The following is a 23,232-nucleotide window of genomic DNA, read 5'->3' as shown; positions in this document are numbered from 1 at the left end:
GAAGCAAATTAATAAGGTATACAGCTGCTGGCTACCTCTGCCCAAAAGGACGTAGGTGCATGAGTGTCTTGCAATAAAGTTCTCACAACATCAAAATATGCCCATTAGGGGAGCAGTGGAGGATGTGGATGAAGGGATGCCTAAGTTCATGAAGTACTAGGTCGTGATTATGGTGTGGCTAGAGATTATTTTCCAGTGAAAAAGAGGGTTGAGACAAGGGGATCCCCTTTCTCCCTTCCTTTTCACTTTAATTGCTGAAGTTCTAAGTAGGATGGTCGTGGAAGCTGATCAAAGCAACCTACTTAGAGGATGAAGGATAGGAAGACTTGAGGTGATAGTCTCACATTTGTAGTTTGCAGATGACATCATTTTATTTTGTGAGGGAGGTAATCAAGAGAGTATAAGAAATCTATGCGAGCTCATTAGTTCCTTTGAATTGGTTAACTTGGAGATGAAAGTTTGAGAGGGCTAGCTAAGATTCTGGGGTGTGAGGTTAAAAAGTGGCTGTTGCAGTACTTGGGGCTACCTTTGGGAGGGAATCCAAGACCAGAAGTCTTTTGGAAACCAGTGGTGGAGAGGTTTACAAGGAAGTTGGTACTGTGGAAGAGGAATTATTTATCCATAGGTGGGAAAAAGCCCTGATTAGAATTCTATCAATCTACATCCTATCCACCTTTAGAGTTCTAGCTATAGTAGCATTACAACTAGAAAAACTTATGATGGATTTTCTTTGGGAACCTAGGGATAGAAAGAGGGATCACCTAGTTATGGGGGAAAAAGTCAAAAAACAAAGGAAAAGGGAGGTTTAGGATTGTGGAACGTAGTTCACAAGAATACTATTCTGTTAGGAAAGTGGCTTTGGAGGTTTCCATTGGAAAGACATGTTGTACAAGGTGATAGAAAGCATTCATGGGCTGATGAACAGTTGCTAGGATGCAAAGGTAGCCCCCACATCTTCCTCGAGATCTCTGTGAAAAGCAATACAAGAAGTATATCCAATCTTTATTAATTTCATTAGATTTGATGTGGTTTGTGGTTCTAGGGTGCTCTTTTGGGAAGATCTTTGGCTGGATGATGATATTCCTTTTTGTTCTCTTTTCCCTAAACTTTATTCAGTTTTAGACTACAAGTTACAACCTATATCAAATTTTGTCACTTTTTCTCACGTTAGACTGAGTAGGGATTTTGGGTTCAAAAGGGGTTTGAGGGACAATGAGTGTGAGTCTCTTATTTGTTTTTCTTGATAAACTTAAGTGAGCCTTCTTGGATCAGTCTTTGGAGGACACTAGAGTTTGGTCTACTTCATTTGATGGCACCTTCCTCTATGCTTCTTTTTTTAATACTCATGCAAACTTCTGTTGGGGGTGAAAATTTCACTGTGAAAGAGGTTTGGAGAAAGCCCATTCAACCAAAAATTCAAGCTCTACGCTTGGAGGTTTTCTTGGGAAGGTGAACACCTATGGCATGCTTCAAAAAAGGAGGCCAAATAAATGCCTCTCCCCTCATATGTGCATTCTTTGCTCTGTACATGGTGACTCCCTATTGCCCTTTTGTGCTCTTTGTTTGGAGATCTTTTTGTTCTCTCTTTGGTTGGAGGTGGAGTAGACCCCAGGATGTAGTAAGCCTCTTCAACACAATTTCTAAGGTAGCCAACAAAAAGAGGAAGGGTTATGTGGAAATCAGTTAGGGCAGCGGTGGTGTGGACTACATGGGAGGAAAGGAAATCAAGAATTTTCAATGAGAAGTATAGGTCAAAAGAAGATCTAGCGGAGGCCATAAAGATAAAAGTTGCACACTGGGTGGAAACACTTCAGCTCTTTCAAAGTTTCTCGGTTACTGATATAGTAAGAGCGGACTGAAGTTGCACACTCTTCTGAGAAGAAAGAAAGAAAGGTGATGGAGTGGAAGCCCCCCAGGTCTCACCAAAGTCAAGCTGAATTTTCATGGGAGCTCTATAGGAAACCCAGGTCTGGCAGGCATGGGTGGTGTGATCAGAGATTCCTCAAGCAAAGTATTATCTATGTACCGAGGACCTTTAGGGGAAGGTGATTCTTTAAAGGCTGAACTATTAGCTTTGCTATAGGGGTTAAAACTTGCCAAGCAAGCAGATCTTAAGAATGTAGAGATAGAAGGGGACTCAAGAATAGTGATATCATGGACCAATTCAAGGGGTAATGCTCCTTTGATTTATAGACATCCCCTAAGGGAGATAGTAAGCCTAGCAAGAAAACTCGGTTCCTCGTTTGCCTGGATCAAGAGAACTGCAAATGGATATGGCTGATTCATTAGCAAACAGGGAGTTCATAGGTAGAAGCTTTTCTGGTCTTTATTGTAACACTTTGTGGTGCAATGTCTGCTTTCTAATTGCTGTAATCCTGTAACTGATTCTCTTGAATAAAATTCTCCTTTTGCTAATAAGAAAAGACAAAAAGAAGAAAACAAAAACAAAAAGTAGGTGCTGGAGGGGAAGGGATGTACACCATCTGAGTTATCCATGGTTGATTGAGAAGCCCTATGCTGATTTTTCTTATAACTTGAAGTGTTTCTTTTAGATGGCCAAGTGGGGAATTCAGATATTATATGCCCATGTTGCTTGCAATAGACATAAGTGTTTTTCTTCTGGCTATGTGAAACAACACAACAATATTCTTTGCACTTATAACATTGTACCTTGTAAAGGTCCTTTGGTTTTGGTTGTATGCAAAAAAAGCAGCTTCAGTCCCAGGGTCATGCTTCCCAAATTGATGGTAGACTAAGTATCCAGCCTTATTTCTTCCCTAAGAAGTTCCCCCAATATCATATCCAGACCTGGGGTGGAATCCCTACTCAGAATATTTGATTTAATCACTTCATATTCAGTTCTGAAGTGCATTAGAAAATGCATGATCTTCTTTCTATCAAAGTGCTCCTTCATATTCTTGACAAACAAGCTGACAAAGAGTTCCCCGTGTGCATTAATTTGTACTCAGTCCATAAGTTGACAAAACTAGCATAGTACTCTTGGATCTTCTTCTTCCCTTGAGTGTAGGAAAGATCTCTGTTTCAATTTGATATTGTCAAGAGAGGCTAGACTGCTGATAGACCTTTTGCATGTATTCAGTCATTTCCTCTGCAGTCTTGAAAACCCCTCATTGGAATGGTATGTCAGTCTCAATTGAGCCAAGAATCCATGATGCTATTCTTGCATTATCTATCTTCCACTGGTTCATCCCTTTGCTGTCCAATTCATCAGGCTTGACTACCAAACCATCTATATAACCCCAAAGGGCTTGCCCCTCAACATGGAACTGGAAGTGAAACTTCCACAGAGCATAGTTGCTTCCATCAAACTTGACTGACAGCAGTTCCCTCTTGTCTAAAGCCATTTCAGCAAAAATAACACCAAGAACAAGTGTTGTAACAAGTAAAAAGGAAAGAACAGACTTTAAATCACTCAAAACTGATATGGTCTAATGGAGAATAATCAGATTTCCTAAAGAAAATGCTCTCAAAAAACAGTAGACCAAGTAATAGTCCAAAAAAGGAAAGTCTAGAGTCGATACCAAGAAAATTAGAAACCCTACCAGCAATGGTACAACCACCAAAACAGTGATATAGGGAGAGAGAGGAAGTCTGGGCCACAGCAGATCTGGTCAGAGTTATCGGAACAGGTAGGAGTGAGATCTGAAACAAAACCCTGACCTGTTGTCTCATCTTCTACAGGAAACAGCAAGAAAAGGGGCTGATCAAAACAGTCCCTGGTAGATAACCAAAAACTTCAGCAACATAACAGTCCTATAATGTACTTTAATCGAAGCAAAACAGCAGCAAGAGAAAAGCTTTCAGCAGATCCATGTTGGAAGTTGCTCTGATACCATGGTAGAGACAGTTCAAAAGAGACAGTAGAAGTTGAATGGGTGTATCAATACATCTACATGCTCGAAGGATTTGCATTATATATCAAAATTTCACATAAAAGTGAAAGGACCATTGTGCCCTCACTAAAACAAATAAGAAATATGATAAGTTTACAAGAAAGAATAAAACATGCTGTACAATAAGGTACAAGATAAAATGCTACTCCCAACTGGTCAGCCCATAATATCTCTACAATTACACTCTCTTAGGACTGGATATCAATTGTTCTGTGTGGTGCTTGCATCTGATTATGATTTGCTTATCCTAGATAGTTCATACTGTGCTGGTTTTGTATGCAGTGGGTTGATTGTGTTTCACAGTTGCTTCGGATGTATCCTTTTGCTTTTGAGTTTTCCTCGGTATGTAGCTTCCTTTGATTTGTGAAATTTGAAGCATATCTAATGAGATATCTGAAAACTATTTCTTGGTTCATGATGTGTGGCTCACTGTGACACTAGCAAGTGCACTAGCCGTTCAAGTAAAAAAGTAGTGAGTGAAGTATCGTTCCCACGAAGATTTAGGAAACAAGTATCAATACTAAATTGAGTATTTCTTATCTGATTAACAAATAAATCAAAACTTTAATGAAAGCTAAAAATCCTAAATTAAAATCTATCTAAATCATTGGTCCAATTGCCTTCAAATCAGGTTAGAAGAGTAAGCAGTAAATTTCAATATCAGAATTCAACAATCTATCAATTTGGATCATTTGAATAAATCATAATTGAGCCTTGGTTTGGTGAAACCCCAAGGTCATGAACAGCCTCTCTCAAGCGCATGTTCATCCTATGCATGAGTGACAATTCTTCTATCTCTAACAAGAATCTAATCCCCATGCATGCATTTCTTCAAACACTTCTAAGGCATCAACTCAAAACTGAATTGATCACCAACTGAATTGTGCAAGTTATCTCAAATCTTGCATCCAATTCAGTTCTTGAATAGTAGATCTGAATTCCTAGAGTCTCTCTCAAGAACTCTAGGAATTCCAAGCTTTAGATCCATTCGGCCAATTTGAAAATTGTAGATCTGAATTCTCTTTCAAGCAATTCAGATCTTGCAATCTCAGATCTGAGTTTTGAAGGTTAGTTGGCCGAATTAATCTACAAAAACACCCTTATTCAAGAAACTCCAAGTACAATTCATGACCATTCGAATGAATAAAAAAGAATTAGATTGCTGAACTGAAATTTTACAAGCTGAAATACATCAAGGAAGAATGGAAGAAGGAGAAAGAAGAAAGAAAATATAACAAAGAAACATAATTCAAATTAAAGGAGAATGAAACTACAATTGAGTTATTACAAATGATCTTTGAATCACAAACCCCAAATTTCGAACTCACCTTCTCTTCTAGCTTGCTTGTCTTGAATTTCCTTCAGCCCTTCTTCTTCTTCTTCCTTGCGCCTAACCTTCTTCTCTTCTCTTCTCTCAAGGTGGCCGAACCTCTAAGAGTGGGAGAGCCTTCCTCTCCAGCAATTGAACACCTCTCCCCCTTCCTAGAGGCCTCCTTATATAGTTTTTCAAGGGGGCTCTTGCCCCTTCTTGAAGCCTCTAGAATGGGGTGTATTACACCCCTTTCTTGAACTTTCTAGAGCTCTCTTGAAAGCCTCCTAATGGCTGCTATTTGGGCTGCACTTAGGCTCTCTCTTAGCACATGATAGCTATACATTGAGCTGCTTTTTTGGGCTGAGAATGGGCCTTCATTGCTGGGTTGAATTCTACTCTTAGCTAGGCTTTCTTTTCTTGGGTTTTTTCAAGGAATCCACTTGCTCTTCTTGGGCCGAAGTGCTCTCTCTTGCTTTCACAACCGGGCTGGGCTGAATTTGGTCTTTTTGAACCTTCTTTTCTTGCCTTTTTCCTTTATTTTCTTGGATTAATTACCCCTGAAACTTATTCTTAGCATTAGGCTAAATTAAGGCAAAAATTAATAAAACCGGCATAAAAATCCATGCTAAAGTCCTCAAATGTTATAGATAAATTGTAGGTTTATCAATTCATTTTGGATAATTACTTGCTGATCTTTTGACTCTAATTTTGTTATCCAGGCGTTCTTGGTTGATTTCTTGGATTGCATGCTTTCCTGTCGTTTTGGAAACTTCTTATGCAATAGGTACTCTCATCTTTCACCCCAAGTATCCATCCATCATTTCTAAATTTTGTATTTCCTCATAGCATACAATATGACTTTAAGATGTTAATTGAGAAGAGATGTTCGTTAAGGTTATATCCTCAACATAGCTTTTTCTGCTATCTTAGTCTAGTCATAAAGAATTAAAGTTGAGTAGGAATTTTCTTGTAGAGGTAGGTCGATTGATGGAATTAATTTTTTTGGTCATACTTACTATTGACATTTCATCAATGATCACATATGAAAAAGAAGGGAAATTCTTACTCTCTGGAGAAAGAGGATCTTTCAAAAGAAAATAAGACAATGATAATATGAAAATACAAAAGTACTTCCCATAGTGGTAAGAGATCCTGATGGGTTAGCTTAGAAGTACATATATGTCAGAACATTTTAATACAAACAAAGATTTTGATGGTTTATCCCGAAGTCTGTGTTGGTTTGAAAGAAAAGGTAATGAAACCCGGTACTTTAACTATTAAACTCTCTTTAATATAGACACTCCTTGCCTAGTCTGTCAGCAAGTTAATTGGGTGATATTGGGATCCTTGAAGAGTCCTTTATCCTTAGATCCAAAGTTCTAACCTCTCCAATAGAATATTTGAAAGCTATGTTAAATGGGCATGACAAAGACAATAGGAAATTTATGCCAAAAACTGAAGTGTTCGACATGGACATGGCATCCATTTTGAAGTGTCTATGGCTCTATCCAACATAGCTCTAAAGGCAAGATGGCTCTTAAGACAAGGTTATTTTGAAAGGTTTATATCTATCTAATGTTTTAAAAGGGTACACAGACAAGGCCGCAAGATGCATTTTAAGGTAGGCACCTTGCTTGAACCTAGGCAATATCCATTTCAATAGATGTGCATTTGGGTCACTTCGCACCTTGGCCCAGGAGTGTGGCTTCTAAAAATTTTCTTTTTTGTTTACTTTTTTATACATTCTTATGTATTTTGCATTTTTATAATGGTTTATTAACTTTTAAATTACCTTTTGTTGGTGTTTCTGCATAGGGCTGCAACTTGAGCCAGATTATCCCAAACCCAACCCATAAAAGTTGGGTTGGATAATGGGTTAGTGTTGAGGTCTCAGCCTATCTGACCGAATCTGAACTCAACTTCAAATTTGTATGTATAAATATTATATGTAAGTACTCATGCAATGTATCTATGCATGTAAATACTTTTAAGTTTTGAAGGCGAAATTTTTGTAAAGCATGGTAACTATGTCCTTTTATACATATGATAATGCTAAAACTTAATTGACCCCAACCCTTGATAAAATGAAAAATACACCATTTATAGTATATCAAATTGTTGAGAAAATAAAAAACACACCATTTACTTGTTTATTCTTTTGACACCATATGTTTCTGTTAGTTACCAAGCATATGGTTCTTACTCCCAAGAATGCAAAATTACAAAGGGCTAGCCTTCCCTCTTTATTCAGGTCGAATTTAATTGAATTTTACAAATTTACCCTTTGTAAGAATCAATTATTTTGGGGATCTATCTCCGAAGCTGGTATCCTCCAGTCAGTCAAGGGTTGCATATGAATCAATTATTTTGGGCTCATTTTGTAACTTTATGTCTTTGAGGCTGCATCTCACACCTCTTTGTGGGAAGCCATCATTATGTATCTCTCTTTATTGATTTTTAATAAAGCATCTATTACTTATTAAAAAAAAAAAGAAAAATAGGAGCCTGTAAATTAGATATACAGGCAGATCTATAGCAGCATTACAGTAGGTCAGATATGTTGGTGGATTATATATATGCATTCTAGGATCATAACCAACCTTGGTTGCAATCATCTTGTTTCTAAACATTTTCTAGGGCATTCATCAACAAATAACAGATGTTTTTGCAAGGAAAATGTGACTGCTGTATTCACCATTTTGAGACATTGAAGTGGCATGCCTATTCCTCTGATGGTTATTGAAATTTCAGTGAAAAGGAGAGGCACCAAGCCAGTGTTTCTGATGCTTGTGGGTGCTTATGGGTGTACCTGGCTGAGTTGCGTGTTTCTGAGGGAAGTTTTCATGTACATTATAACCTCTTCTATGATCCATTGAAACACGATGGTCCACTATTACCTCCAGCTGCTGCACTGGCTCCAACACTGTGGCCCCAATTCCATCTTCGCTGGGCCTGTCCGTCAGAAGCACAAGCAGGAGAGCTTGAAGCTCAATGTCGGAGCATGGCTAAAAGATACTCTGAAATGAAGAAGGTAATTGTGAACTTAGGTTTGTTGCACCTGTTCTGAACCTCCTCCTCTCTCTTTCGCTTATTCTTTAACTGATGATACTAAGCATATCGATTTGAATTATGTATTGGTGGCTACACTGTAGCTGTACACTGTTTTGTCACATTAAATGGCGGGATATCTTGGTTAAGGATGTAGCCTAAAAATTATACGACATGGATATATTAATCCACTACTCCAGAAAAGGCTAAAATTGGTTTATTAGGGAGGACATTTTTAAAGCCTGTAGTAAAGATTCCGAAAACTGATGGCATAAATTGCCAAGACTTTTGGGTTAAGGTAGTTCTTGCAAGTGAGCGATGTTCGTAAGGGTGCAACTTGGGTTGGGTTGGGTGAGCATTTGCTAAATTTTGAATGTGACTAAGTCAATGTGGTTGAAATTCTTCAAATTGGGCAATCTGATTTGCACCCCTAGTTGTTCAAATAGATGCATGAGTGTGTGACATTTCATTTATCATGGGCACAGTAAGCCTCTGCCTAGGACTAACATTTATTTCGCATATCTCAATATCTTTTAACAGTCTCTTACCGAGATATCTGGCAAATTGGAGCAGTATATTATCTTTTAGCATCACTTTCTAACTATCCAGACCAGAAGAAAGATACAAAAAATTTTAGATTTTGGCAGTGAATATGTAAACCGTTGTTTTTATAAATTATTAAAAGCTTGCTGATGTGCAATTTTCCCTTTTTTTTTCTTTGCATGGAGAATACAGACAAAAGAAGTAGCAGAAAGGAAGGCTAAAGACATTACAGCTAGTATGGAATCCTTAACTGCTGAACTACAAAAAGAGAAGCAGCTAAGCAGTGCAGCCATGGACTTGTCTAAGAGGGCCTCCAGGGAGAATGCAGCCATAAAGCGGGCAATACAGTCGCTAGGATGCAAGATCAACTTCTCAAGCAATAGTGACTATGCCTTGGAAATTGGAAGCACTCCAGATGAAATACAGCAGAAATTTTCGTCTTCCCCTTCAAGAAGAGACCCAGACGGTAATTGGCAGGGGGAAGAGAAATCAGATCTCTCTGTCTCTATTTCTCTTTTGGCAGATGATGCTATTTCCAACAACCCAATCAGTCGAGCATGCGGAACACAGTGCACATTACGCACCAGAGAAGGTGGTTGCAAGTGGCCAGATGGCTGTTGTGCGCAACTTGGGAGCCAATTTGTTGGATTAAAAGCAAATTTTGATGCATTTGATCGGCTTTCTATTTATGACTGCTATTTTGGGTCAGAATAGGTGGCTGTCCCAAATTCTTGACTGGATCTATTCCAGAGTCTAACCAAGCTCCTCACTCTGGAGACAAATTCCTTGCAGCCATATCCAACTTGGATTTTTTTGGAGGAATCAAATGGAGTTCAGAGTTCAATATTTGTGGATGTGCTGCAGTTTTCCTACTAATTTTTATATAGGGTGGAGAATGAACAGAAACTTAATTGTATCATAAAATTTTTGAAGAAAATAATCACCTGAGATGGATCAAGGCATTCAGGAAGGGTATCTCTCACCTTGTGTACAGATAGAACGTAGAGCTAATTGTAGACCACCAACCAATATGCGCACTAAAGCTGAGGGTCATTTTATAATGGTTGAGCCACTGTTCCATGCTCAACTACATTATTGTTCCAGAATTATTTTTGGATCTTCATTCATTGTGTTCAGCCCAGGGCTAATTGTGGATCCCATCTTTTATTGATACAACTGATTTGTGTATATAGAATCTAAATGTGCCGATTATTTTATTTGTACAGACAATTTTGTTCAAACCTTTTGGCCTGAACGCTTCCTTGTCTCATTGAGCATAGTTTTAATCATCATTGTTGTAGCCATTTTGAGTTGATGCATCATGTTTAATGACTCAACTATTGCTCGAGTCGTGTCGAACTGGTGACTGTCATGGAAAGTTGATCTTACCCGTCTATATTTGTATCTCTTGTTGTTGTATTGCATGAATAATCAATAAACACCCCAGTTTAGCAGACAAGGTCTCTTTATGTAACATTTGCATATTTTTTCAGCATCATTTGGCCACTCTTTACGGTATGTAGCTGTATAATCTATAATTATAATTCAATTCTTTCTCATTATATAACCAAGCATTTTGCACTGATAGATCAGCCTGAAAAGCTAGCAAGCTAAAGGAATTAATGAAAAAGATATTAGTACTTAACAACCAAAGCTAACAGCTCTTAGAGATGGTTGGGTTTCTTGTTACGGCATGTCAGGCTATGCCGAGGTTTTACTATCAGTAATCACGATTCAGAAGGTGCATTCAATTTTCAACCAGCTAAGCCGTTGCAAAATGTGTAAAACTGAAACCAAAATCTAAAATCCTTTTCTGCAAAAAATCTAAAACCTGAACGAGCAGGCTTGAGTTATTGATTGATTCATAGAATACTGGCTTTCTAATAACCTCAACAAGAAAATGAATAAATAAATGGCAGGTTTCAACCGAAACCAATGGCAATTTTCAATGTGATACATCTAAATTACCAGTGAAATCCCGTATTAAATGTGATTGATTTTTCAATCCAGGGTTGCTACATTTTTGGCTCCCTTGTTTACGTGAATGTTGCTGCACCACGTAGCTACTATCTGCACTCTACTGACCAGTGATAAAAGATGCAAGGCGTCACTCTCTACTATGTTGAGCTTGTTAGAAAACAATGGAGGACTAGAATCTCTCCAGGTCCAGGGGCTCAACCGAGTCTCCTTAGTTGCTGGACAAAAGCAGTGACTTACAGAGCGTCCATCCCCAAGAGAGTGTATGATTTCTTTGAAGAGAAACTCGTTGCAGGGGAGAGCAAGAAGACCACTGTGGTTGTGGCCATACTCTTCATAGGCTTGATCTAAGAGCTGCCTGAATATGGGGTGATTTAAGTAAGAGGTCCTTATGATAAACCTCCGACCAGAATCACCAACGACCACAGCCAAATGGCCAGGAGGGACATCATGGGGCACTTCCTTCTTCCCTCCGGCAATCTTGCGCCACAACTGTGCAATTCGTCTAAGCCAAATGACAATGCAGACGCCGGCGCTTGGGCCGCCCTTCACCCTCTTGGCAGGAACAGCCATATGGTTGTGTCCTGTTGGGTAGCAAGCTCTACTGCTTAAAGTATACTTATCAAATATTTGATGATGAGAACACAGACAGGTCTCCCAAGATGTAAGAGAAGGATGTTATATATATTATATTAGAACGATGATGGTAACCATGCATGAAGAAAGGGAACCCACCATGTTGTAATATTAGGAGCCAATTGGCCGTCTGTCATGTGTCCTCACGTGTGGTGCCCCCAAGAAGGACGGGCATCCCTTCTGTATGGCACGTTTATGGTACATGGTTAGGGATGTAAAGGAGGCTGAACTACCCTCCTCTCTTCATTTACTTTTGATTTCTTGTTTTTCTTTGTTTCATCTCTGTCAACTGTCATTTTGTGATGAGGTAATAGAGGGCCACTGCAAGGGAGATAGTTGTAACTGTCAAATGTCCTCCGATAACAGATCAAAGAATGACAAAGTGAGTGAGGCAAAATAAGAATAATGATGATGATGATGATGATGATGGAGAGAGAGATTGGTTGATCCAATGGAATTTTGATAAGGATATGTTCAAATCCAATCCTGCCAATCACCAAATAGCTGAGTATAGAGGTACAAGATAAAAAAAAAAAAAAAAAAAAAAAAAAAAAAAAAAAAAACTGTGTTATTGCAGGTTTTTCATCAGGGGTGGAGTAGGGATTTTTTATTACAGGGGTCAAAAGCTAATAAACATGGATTGGCCAATATATAAGTGGGAATTGTGGAGATTTTTAAGTTATAGGGGGGCCATGGCTCCTCTATGCTTTCCACGGTAAGATTAATCGACCTCACATGCACCTGCTCTGTTCCGACCCCTTAATAAAATCCAAATATGTTCCCATAAAATATGTTGGAGATTCTTTTTTTTTTTTTTTGATAAGTTGATATTCAAGTTCAATTTGATACTCCTAACATTGAATAGAATTTGATTGATTCATTTACATATGCGGATATCCAATTTGAATCATATTTCAATTTAAAGCTGAGTAATACGAATAGGAAAAAATGGGTTTACCTAAATACCAAATTTCCGTTTAATACTATAAATAAATTTGGATCAGATCTTAGTGGATCGGATCAGGCAAAAGGCAAAAGCATTCAACTTTTGAAATCGATTCTATAAGATTATATGACTAAATGGATATCCAAATCTTACTCTAAACTAAGTGAATTCAAAGTAAATAAGATTAATTGAATATATTTTCAGTCTACACTCTACAGAGAGAGAGAGAGTGTTCACAAAGTGGGGCACAAGCAACCAAACATCCCCCAACTTGTTCTACCTAAAAAGGACAAGGGAATATACATCCATACCTGACGAAATATGATTTTTAGCTACTATTTATAGATTGGAATTTGAAATGTCAATCCTGTCTTTGATTGCTCTGTCTCGCTCCTCCAAAAGTTCTATTTTATCTTTTTACTGTTTCTTTTTTATTTTTTTAATTTCCTACCGAGAGGCCTCGTGACATTTTTTTTTGGATAAATACCTGGTGGCAATTTAAGCAGTACTCGTTCAAGTATTCGTCCAAAACTTTGTTACTGGAAGACTCAAACTTTAACTAATAATCATGGTGGACAAATATTCCATTTAACTTTTTTGAACAACCTCTGTACTTACATTCCAGGTTTTCATGAATAAGAACAGAATAAGATATACATTCCACAGTTGAAAATCAATATTTTTTTTTCTTTGACGTTTCAAAACACTAGATGTTGAATTCAAATCAAGAGTCATTACTAGGTCGTCATCATCATCATCATTCATGCCTTATTATTCTAACTATATGGGTTGGCTGCATCAATCCTATTTTGTGAATTTATTCTATTTAAAGCTATATCACTGTTAAATAAGAAACATGAGAATGTAGGTTTGAGTCTGGTTCGAAAGTGGTTACTTTATACCAAAAAAAAAAATAATAATAATTTTTAAGAATTGGCCCGGATCCAACGGTCAAACCATGAAAACGAGGAACTGATGGTCCGGAGAGCATTCAAGTTTTTACTCCGGTCCAAGTCTTAAAACTTTGCAAAAAATGCCAAAGTGTAAGAAGTATCAAGTCTACCTCTCCCAAGACCCTAAGACCCCCAGATAGCTGAAACCAGCATTGGGTAAATGGCCTTTTTTTTTTTTTTCCATTCTTGAGCTTAAATTAGAAGATAATAATAGAGACTAGAGAGAGGAGAACCTTAATTTGAGTCTTTGGCTGAAGATTTCATTTTGTAAGGCCTCGACTTGTCTCAAGGACAAAGATAGTCAGGCATCATCAGAATGAAAAGGAATAAATGAATTGATACTTCAGAGTTGGTTCAGAAAGCAATTTTTTTATGTGCAATATTTCAATTTTTGGTGTAAATTATTTCTGTAATTTTTAATTCCTTGTTACTATAAGAAAAGTAATTCTAACTTTCTATAACAACTAAAAATTCATCTGGTGTCTACAAAAGCGAGGAAGGCAAAGAACTCAGAACCCTCTGTGGCAGGCAATGGATTTGAATTCCAGAGAGGCAGAGACCAGCATCAACCCTGTCCTGAATCCAGATAAGCATGTTTTTCACACTCTTTCATCTTTTCTATATTCAGCTGAAGCAGATGAACTGAAAAGCCTTTTTACTTTGTCTTCTAGTGCTGAAGCTGAAACTCACCTTTGAATATTTTATTATTTCAGCAACTTCAGCCATTATCAAACGGCACCTTGGACCATTCTAGAGTTTCATATAATGGTTGAAAACTTGAAATGACTGAAACGAATGGTTTATTGCTTTAAGCTCACAATCTTTTGGAGGTATAACAATCAACCCAAATTCAGCTTGTTTCTGCCATGTACACCTAGCTCCGTCTCTAGCCCAGACTCTCTTATAATGTGTAGTTATGTATCATCTAATACTTAATAATAATAACAACAACAATAATAACGATAATAATATATTATTATAGATTTATGGTATGGTACAGTGTGAGAATCTTTGATTTTAAATATCCATCTCTGTACATAAGCATCACTACATAATCTCTTGAAGATCCCAGGCTTATCTTGTCAAAGTTTTGCCACTCTGAATATAAGATCATTTATGTCCATGGCTTATTTTTAAAAGAAAAGACATTTTGGATTTGGGTCTGGCTTTACTAAATAGTTAATTTAGTTGGGTTTGAGGCTGGAATTAATTAACAAGCTTCATTATTGATCTCAGGTCTTACTTTTGCTTGGTTTTGGCTGAACTCTTTTTTTTGGAGTCTGGGGTCGTAGACATATTTGCTTCTAATAAATGAATTTAGCCTAAATTAATCCGCACATGGGTTCGATGGAATATGGTATTATTGATCTTTGGTAATTTCATTTTTGGTTTGGCCCACTATTACTATGATATTTTGAACCAGCTATACTTAAGGATAGAACCAGTTCACAAACTTCATTATTGATCTCATGGGCTCCACTAGTCCTAGCATAGCTCATGATTTATTAGTATGTTTGCTCCTTCACAACAAACCAATGTGCTCCAGTTAATTTAAAATGATAAAATATTGATTTAGTGGGCCATGATATTATTGATCTTTGATAATTTTATCTTTGACTTAGTCTTCTGCTAGTGCTAGTGGTAGTACTTAATTTTGAGTTCACTAAAAAAACCTAATTCGTTGTTGGGATCGATTTCTTCCATTGTTTTTCACTGTAAAAGACCAGTGAAGTAACGAATGGACATCTTTTGTCACATCAAATAATGAGAAAAGAATCAAGCATTGCTTGACACTTTCCTGTTGGAATCAATATTTGTCCAACATACAGCAATGGATCCCACTAATGGGGAACCAGCAAAACCCAATGTAATTTTCACAATTGTCTTGTGAGTTGTGACTAAAAACCAAAGAAGACAAGGCTGAAGAAGAAAGAACCTATGGAGCATTTACAGAGATTCCATCTCAACCCTAGCTTGCAAGATAAAAAGGTTGGTCTCCCAAAATTCTCTGGGTCTCCCCCCACCTATGACTCAACCCACTGACCTTCTCTTAGCAGCCACCAGAATAGGGTGTAACTTTGCTTGGACCAATCCAACCCAAAAAAGAAAATAGGGTTTGGTTGAATTGAAGATTGGATTAGGTGATTAGGATTGGAAAATGTTAGGTGCCAATCCTAAGGTTTTGGGTTGGGTCAGGGTTGATACCTTCTGTCAATCCAAATACATGTTTAAGTACATTATATACGATATTGATTCACGTAAAGAAGTATGTTTATGTGAGGAGAGGATAGATAATAAAGTGGTTTATTGTAAAATATTACATATAATGTATGTGGATTTAAGGGTGCAAATGGACCGGGATCGGGTGGGTCATGATCCGATCCAAATTCGAATCCAATCTGATTTTACTCAATTAGGATACCCCTATCGGATTGGACCGCAAGAAAAAAAAAAAAAAAACATCCGTTTTAAAATTGGATAAAAGAAAATCCACGTTATCCGAATTTGAATTCAGATCATATGGATTTTCTATTATCCAAATCCAAACCGATCCACTTGCATCTATATATGGATCATTTCCTGCATAAAGACTGGGTTGAATTAGGGTGAGAATTGAGGTTGACATATTGGGTTGGGCTAAATATGATCTCAAACCAAACCAACCAGCTTTAGTTGCGCCCTAATTCAGAAGTCTGGCAAATAAGAGAAGATCCACCCTACACACCCTCTCCTTACTGCAAGGTTTTAAAAATTGATCTGGAAATGGAACCGTTCTAGCCACCGGTTTTTGGGTTAATGGTTCGACTGTTTGAGTCAAATGGTTCGAATGGTTTAAATGTTATAAATGGTGATATATCATCTTATCCATTAGATTGGAATATTAGGGTAAGATGCATATTAATAGAAGATAGAAAGAGTTTGATTGTTTGAGAATGTGAGAAGCTACCGATAATTGAGAGAGTTTAGAAGAGAGAAGAAGAAGAAGAAGAAGGAAGAGGAGGAGGAGGTTAGATGCAGCGGCGATGATGACGACGACTTATAGCGGCAATAGTGACGACGACGGTGATGGCGATGGCGAACTACAGCAGTGAGCAAGTAGATCTGAGATTTCTCTCAGTGTCAGATCTCTCCCTCTCAGATCTGTCATCTAGACTCTTAACCTTCTCTCCCAGATCTCTCAGATCTCTCTCACTATCTCACACATCCGGTAGATCTCAGATTTGAGATCTCCCTCAACTAATCTCTCTCTCTCTCTCTCTCTCTCTCTCTCCAGTAGATCTCAGATATGAGATCTGAGAGATTTCTCTTTTCATTCTTGAGTCTTGCTCTTATTTAATAAACCGCAAACCGTTCTCCGGGTCAAACAGTTCAACGGTCAAACCATTCGGGTCAACAGTTCATTGACTATTTCAATGGTTTTTGATCAAATACCAAGTTTGGGGTAAAACAGAATCGGTCGTCAGAACGGTCCAACCGTCCGGGTCAATGGCGGTTCGAAAACATTGCCTTACTGTATTCCTAGGTGAAAAGATTGCTCTTTTGGAAAATCCCCAATTGTGAAACACTGACGTTCTTCCCTCACATCTCTTCCCAACCACATCTTTTGTCCATCCTTACCGAAATCTACTATAAATCCCTATGGTTAGGATGACAATGGAGTAGGTTCGAAGAGGGTCTTGTAAATTCTAGACCTTATTTGTCTCCCTAAACCTCTCAATCTGTACCTGCTCCAAAACCTGTAGAAAGTTGGATTTTGAGAATCTAAACTCTTCCCATATATGAAAATACAAAACCCTCCCCGACCCTACCCTCTTTGTATTCAAGGGTAGGGGTGGATTGGGTTTAAAACCCACATCAAATTTTCTATTATTTCTTGTCATATATAAGTAATAAATAAGTGAAACAACATAAATAAACCACATAAACTATCAATTATCCTTCAAATAAAATTTAAAATGTTACTAAATTCAACACCTAGTACATAAAATTCATATGCTTTCCAACAATATGCCGGTTATGAAGGGTTGGATTTAGCCTAATATCATATCCTACCCCTACCTGTACGGGTTATAGAATCCCAAAACCCACATCCTCACCCCAAAACCTGTACTTCAATAAAAAAACCCCGCCCCATCTGGAAGGGTAAGGGCAGGTACCCATCAGGTAGGGTAGAAATTGTCATTCCTACCTCTGGTCATGATCAAGTCATCTATATTTGTCAAAAGCTGAAAATTTTGCTTGTCTCCATGTGATACTTTTTGAATTGAGAGCCACCAGTGTAAATGCATGGGAATGCAAATGGGCTGATTTACTTTTACTTCATAATTGACCTTGTCTTGTTTGTTTGTAAAAAGAAAATTTGAGGTAAAATGCTTTCATCCCACTTAATATGTAAGCGAATGGAAATACAAAGAGGACTGTTTGTTTTGGAATGAGGTAAGAGGATTGTTTGTTACCCCACTTTATATTAGAAAGAATTGAGATAAGAGGAAGGTGGTCAAAATTTGCATCTGGTTCAAATTTACACTTTCTTGACAGTGTAGCCGGCCAGAGATAGGTGGAAGAGGAGAGAAGAGAAGAGGAGAGAAGAGAGAAGGTTTGCAATGTAACAGTACTGGCGGCGCCAGTGTTTATTTTACTATATATAAGGCGGCAAAAATAATAAGGGAAAAGACCCTTGTGCCCCTGAGTACAATAACATATATAACAGAAATAAAAAACACTTTAATTAGACAAACAGGCCCTAACAACTGCAACTAAGTTATTTTAACATTATTCCAACACTCCCCCTCAAGTTGGAGCATAGATGTCAATCATGCCCAACTTGTCACACAAATCTTTGTGCCGCACATGATGAAGACCTTTGGTGAAAATATCTGCAAGTTGCTCTTCCGAGTTGACATATGGTGTGCACACTTCTCCACTTTCAAGTTTCTCTCTGATAAAATGCTTGTCCATTTCAATGTGTTTCGTCCTATCATGCAGAACTGGATTAGCAGCAATATTGATGGCTGATTTATTGTCACAGTAGAGTGACGTAGGATTGCTTATTGCGAAACCCAGTTCACCTAACAAATTTCTTATCCACATGATTTTCGCAACCCTATGAGTCATCGCTCTATATTCTGCTTCAGCACTGGATCTAGCCACCACACTTTGTTTTTTGCTTCTCCATGTGACAAGGTTTCCTCCTACAAAGGCACAATAACCACTGGTAGACTTTCGGTCATTGACTGCTCCTACACAATCCGCATCAATATATAGTTCCATTTTAAGTGACTGTGTTTCTGGAACAATAAACCAACTCCAGGAAACTTCTTGAGATATCTCAAGATCCTCTCTGCAGCCTCAAAGTGAGTTGTCATCGGGTTGTGCATGAATTGACTAAGGACACCCACTGCATAGGCAATATCAGGCCTGGTCATAGACAAATACAGAAGTCCCCCCACGAGTCTCTGGAACATATTTACATCTTTCAAAAACTCTCATTGACTGTCTCCCAGATGGTGATTAGGTTCAATGGTTTTACCCCCAACTTGCTGGTATCTTCTACTAGATCTAGTACATACTTTCGTTGAAAAATAAAGATGCCCTTGTGAGAGCGGGTAACTTCAATTCCAAGAAAGTATCGTAAGGGGCCTAGATCCTTCACCTCAAATTTAGTGGCTAAGAATTTTTTTAGTCTCTGGATTTCAGCCTCCCAATCTCCTGTGATCACTATGTCATCCACATACACAATAAGAGCTGCAATTTTACCTTCACCTCATTTTACAAACAAGGTATGATCTGACTGGCATTGTTTGAATCCCATTTGTTGAACTGCTACATGGAACTTACTAAACCAAGCCCGAGGTGATTGTTTCAATCCATATAGGGACTTTTTCAACCTGCACACATTTTGTTCACTGCCTTTGGAAAAGAACCCTGAGGGTTGGGTCATGTGCACCTACTCTTCCAAGTCACCATTCAAGAAGGCATTCTTGATGTCCAATTGGTGAAGATCCCAATCAAGATTTGCTTCCAAGGAAAGGAGAATCCGGATGGAGTTCATCTTTGCTACAGGAGCAAAAGTCTCTGCATAGTCCACTCCATATACCTGTGTGAAGCCTCTTGCTACCAGTCTATACTTGTACCTTTCAACAGTTCCATCAGCTTTGTGTTTCACTATGAACATCCACTTGCACCCCACTGGTTCCTTCCCCTTAGGAAGATCTACCAACTTCCACGTACCATTTTTGTGTAAGGCATCAATTTCTTCCTGCATTGCATATGTCCATTCAGGTTTTGACAAAGCTTCTGCCAGGGTCTTAGGGATGGGAACACTATCCACAGAGGAGAGGAAGGCACGGTACGAAGGTGAAACATGCTCATAGGACACAAAGTTAGAGATAGAATGATTAGTGGTACAAGATCTAACACCCTTTCTCTTAGCAATAGGAATATTAAGATCATTGGGGACATGTGAATCAACATTTAAAGGAGCAATGGGAGCAAGTGTACCTGGCTAATGAGACGGATCTGCCTCGAGTGAACCCAATGATGTTAGTTGCATAGTGTCCGGCTCGACGGCTCTTGAACTCTGCTGGCTCTTATGGCGACGATGGAAAACCCGGAACGGAGGAAGATCGAGTAAAGGAGGTAGTTGAATCTGAGTCGTTACTTGTTTCTCCTCAACCCTACTCTCCCCTTGAGGAGAAACCGAGAAGAACGGTTGACTCTCAAAGAATGAGACATCAATGGAAACATAGTATTTGCGGGCAATGGGATCATAGCAACGATACCCCTTTTGAGATGAGGGGTAACCAAGAAAAACACAAGAAATAGCCAGAGGATCAAGTTTACCATGAGTAGGTGATAGGTTGTGGACAAAACAACGACACCCAAAAACACTCATCGAAATGGTGGACAGCGGGGCTGTAGGGAACAAGAGCTGATGTGGGGCCTTATACACTAGTAGCTAAGAGGGCATGCGATTGATGATATATGTCGCACACAATACTGCATCCATCCAGAACTGTTTTGGCACATTCATATGAATCAGCAAGTCACGATCAACTTAAGAAGGTGACGATTTTTTCGTTCAGCCACACCATTTTGTTGGGGTGTCCTAGCACAAGAGCTTCGCTGAAGTGACCCACTCGAAGCAAAGAACTTTGTGAGATCACTATGGAAATATTCCTTTTCATTGTCCGACTGTAAAATATGAATTTTCGTTTGGAATTGAGTGAACACCATGCGTTGAAAATCTCTCACAATTTATGGCACTTTATCTCGAGATCGCATAGGGTAAACGCAAGTGTATCGAGAATAATCATCAATCAAAGTAACAAAATACTTATAGCCAGCCACAGTAGGTAGAGTAATAGGGCCCCAAACATCAAAATAAATAATATGAAATGGAAATTCAGATCTTTTATTTCTTAAAGGTAAAGAACTTCTACAATGCTTACTCAACTGACAAGTTTGACATTGTAATTGACTCACTGACAATGATTCAAACAACTTTGGGAACATAACTTTTAACGATTCAAAAGAAAGATGACCTAAACGATTATGTCGTAAATAGGCTTGACTCTCACTCGACGAACTTGTGGACTCAGTCGCCATTAGACCAGCATTATTCTCCAACACGTAGAGACCATCCACCATGCTTCCTCTACCAATCGTCTTCCCCGAGGTCAAATCCTAAAACACACATGAAGACGGAAAATAGGTGATTGAGCAATTCAAAGAGTGAGTAATACTACTAATGGACAACAAATTAATAGGTAATTTCGGAACATGCAGGACATTAGGAAGAGTAAGGCCAAGTGGGAGAGATATGGTGCCTCGGCCAGCTATGGTAGAAAAAGAACCATCAGCCAGATCTCTCCTAGAGAGAAGGTTATATGTCTAGAACAAATTTGACTTACCGGTCATGTGATTTGAGGCTCCGGAGTCAATAATCCAAGGTGAATCGGTAGTATGAGATGACACATGGAAGGTTGTGGCATTACCTGATGTAAACACAAATGAGGTAGGAGTAGGCCTAGAATCCACTTGGCGGAAAGTCCTACCATACAATTCCAAATGTTCACGGAAGGAGTTGATAATATCTTCCTTAGGGTCAGAACCGGAGTGTTTCTCCTGAGTTACGAAAGGACTAGTCTCTGTCGATGCCAGATTAGTTGAGTTATACATTTTTTTATTCTGCTGGCCTGGTTTCTTGCCCTGATCTGGTGCTAACTTCTTACCCAAATCCTGTGCCCATTTAGGTTTTCCATGGAGATCCCAGCATGTATCTTTAGTGTGTCGTGTCTTCTTGGCAGTGAGTGCACCAAAGCTTGCTTTTATCTTCTATTTTTTTCTAAGTGTCATCCCTTTTAAAGCCACCTCTGACATTTGTATATGAATTTCCCCAAACCGCTAAGGCAACTGACTCCCCTTCTACACCATTCATCACACTTCTTCTGCTTTCTTTTGACTGCACCAAGGCATTCCTGGACTGATGGCACGTCTTTACTACCCAAGATTTGTACCCTGATGTACTCATATGACTGATTCAGCCCTAGGAGAAAGGCGAACATGCGTTGCTGTGATACAAGTGACTTATAGGCCTTTGCATCTTCATCACACTTCCAATTCACATTCTGATAGTGATCAAGTTCTTTCTATATTGATGTCAAATCAGAACAGTACATTGAGAGACTTCTCTCCCCCTGCTTGCAAGTAGAAGATTCAGCTTGTAGTTGATATATCTTGGCATAGTGTCTCTGTTTTGAATAAGTGGACTTCGCTTATTTCTATATCTCACAAGCAGTTTCAGCCCACATAAAGGTCTTCCTTACTTGTGGCAGCATTGAAACCAAGAGCCAAGACATCACCATACTGTTCTCTTGGTTCCACCTATCATGCTCAACACTTCCATACTTCGGTTCCTTTACTCTCCCATTGATGTATCCTATTCGCCCCCTAGCAGTGATGTAGAGTTTTATCCCCCTAGACCACTCAATGTAATTCATACCATCAAAGGGAATGACAGCCATGGGAAAGCTCATATCCATTCCCCCACTCACTCCATTGTGGCTCCCTGAGATCTCTGAAGTAGCAGAATTCTTAGTCGACATGGTCAAGCAGTTAATCAGTCCCACACATCGGACTTAGGACCCCTCCTTACTCCACAAAGCAATGCTCCACTCAGTCCACACCCACACACTTGGGTTTACCAACTAGATTGAGCACAAACAGTACCAAATTCTGGACAAAACTGAGGTAATATTCGGCAGTTTCAGACCTATATAGTTTTATCAATCCCCACCTACTAGAATTCTAGAATGACAGCCACTAATCAGCAGGAGAGATCCTTCTTGCTTATAGTCAACTCAAACCATTGAGAAGACAGGTCAGCATTGACCTACAGTTGTCTTAACACATGAACAGGATCACGCAATCCAAGAAAACTAGGGTTACACAGGTTTGACAACATTCAGACACCCCAGATTCATAGGGTTTTCACTCGGCACATGACCAAGGAGAGTGAAGAAGAGAAAAAATAGGGAGAATTGTACCAGTCGTAGCTATTCTGTAGTCCAGAATCAAATTTCCTTTCTGCTAGTTTGTTCGATCTATTCTTTGGGTTGATCGATCTTCTCTTGACAGTAGGGTTGATCGATCTGCTCTCTTTTAATCAACATTCCTGCTCTGGTACCATCTTGACAGTGTAGCCGGCTAGAGATAGGTGGAAGAGGACAGAAGAGAAGAGAAGAGAAGAGAGGAGAGAAGAGAGAAGGTTTGCAATGTAACAGTACTGGTGGCGCCAGTGTTTATTTTACTATATATAGATCGACAGAAATAACAAGGGAAAAGACCCTTGTGCCCCTGAGTACAATAACAGACATAATAGAAATAAAAAAAATGAAATAA

General features: G+C 38.7%; 1 protein-coding gene across 3 annotated transcripts in view; it reads left to right on the top strand.

The window, feature by feature from the left end:
• LOC148871039 (phosphatidylinositol-3-phosphatase myotubularin-1-like) overlaps positions 1–10,058 on the top strand; it is a 65,862-nt gene extending 55,804 nt beyond the window's left edge. For 2 of the 3 annotated variants that reach the window (XM_088968789.1, XM_088968791.1), the window contains exons 16-19: positions 4,197–4,256; positions 5,946–6,010; positions 7,978–8,257; positions 9,010–10,058. In XM_088968789.1, coding sequence (XP_088824915.1) covers positions 4,197–4,256; positions 5,946–6,010; positions 7,978–8,257; positions 9,010–9,531 — 927 coding nt within the window. In that variant the 3' untranslated portion in view covers positions 9,532–10,058. The remainder of the gene's footprint in view (positions 1–4,196; positions 4,257–5,945; positions 6,011–7,977; positions 8,258–9,009) is intronic. The other variant, XM_088968790.1, reaches the window with a different exon arrangement.
• The last annotated feature ends 13,174 nt before the right edge of the window (positions 10,059–23,232 follow it).

Source organism: Nelumbo lutea, chromosome 2, assembly GCF_056320005.1.
Source record: "Nelumbo lutea isolate HS-2025 chromosome 2, American lotus-T2T, whole genome shotgun sequence".
Classification (NCBI taxonomy): Eukaryota; Viridiplantae; Streptophyta; class Magnoliopsida; order Proteales; family Nelumbonaceae; genus Nelumbo; species Nelumbo lutea.
The sequence above is the reverse complement of the archived record's forward strand: the minus strand, read 5'-3'. Positions and strand labels throughout refer to the sequence as shown.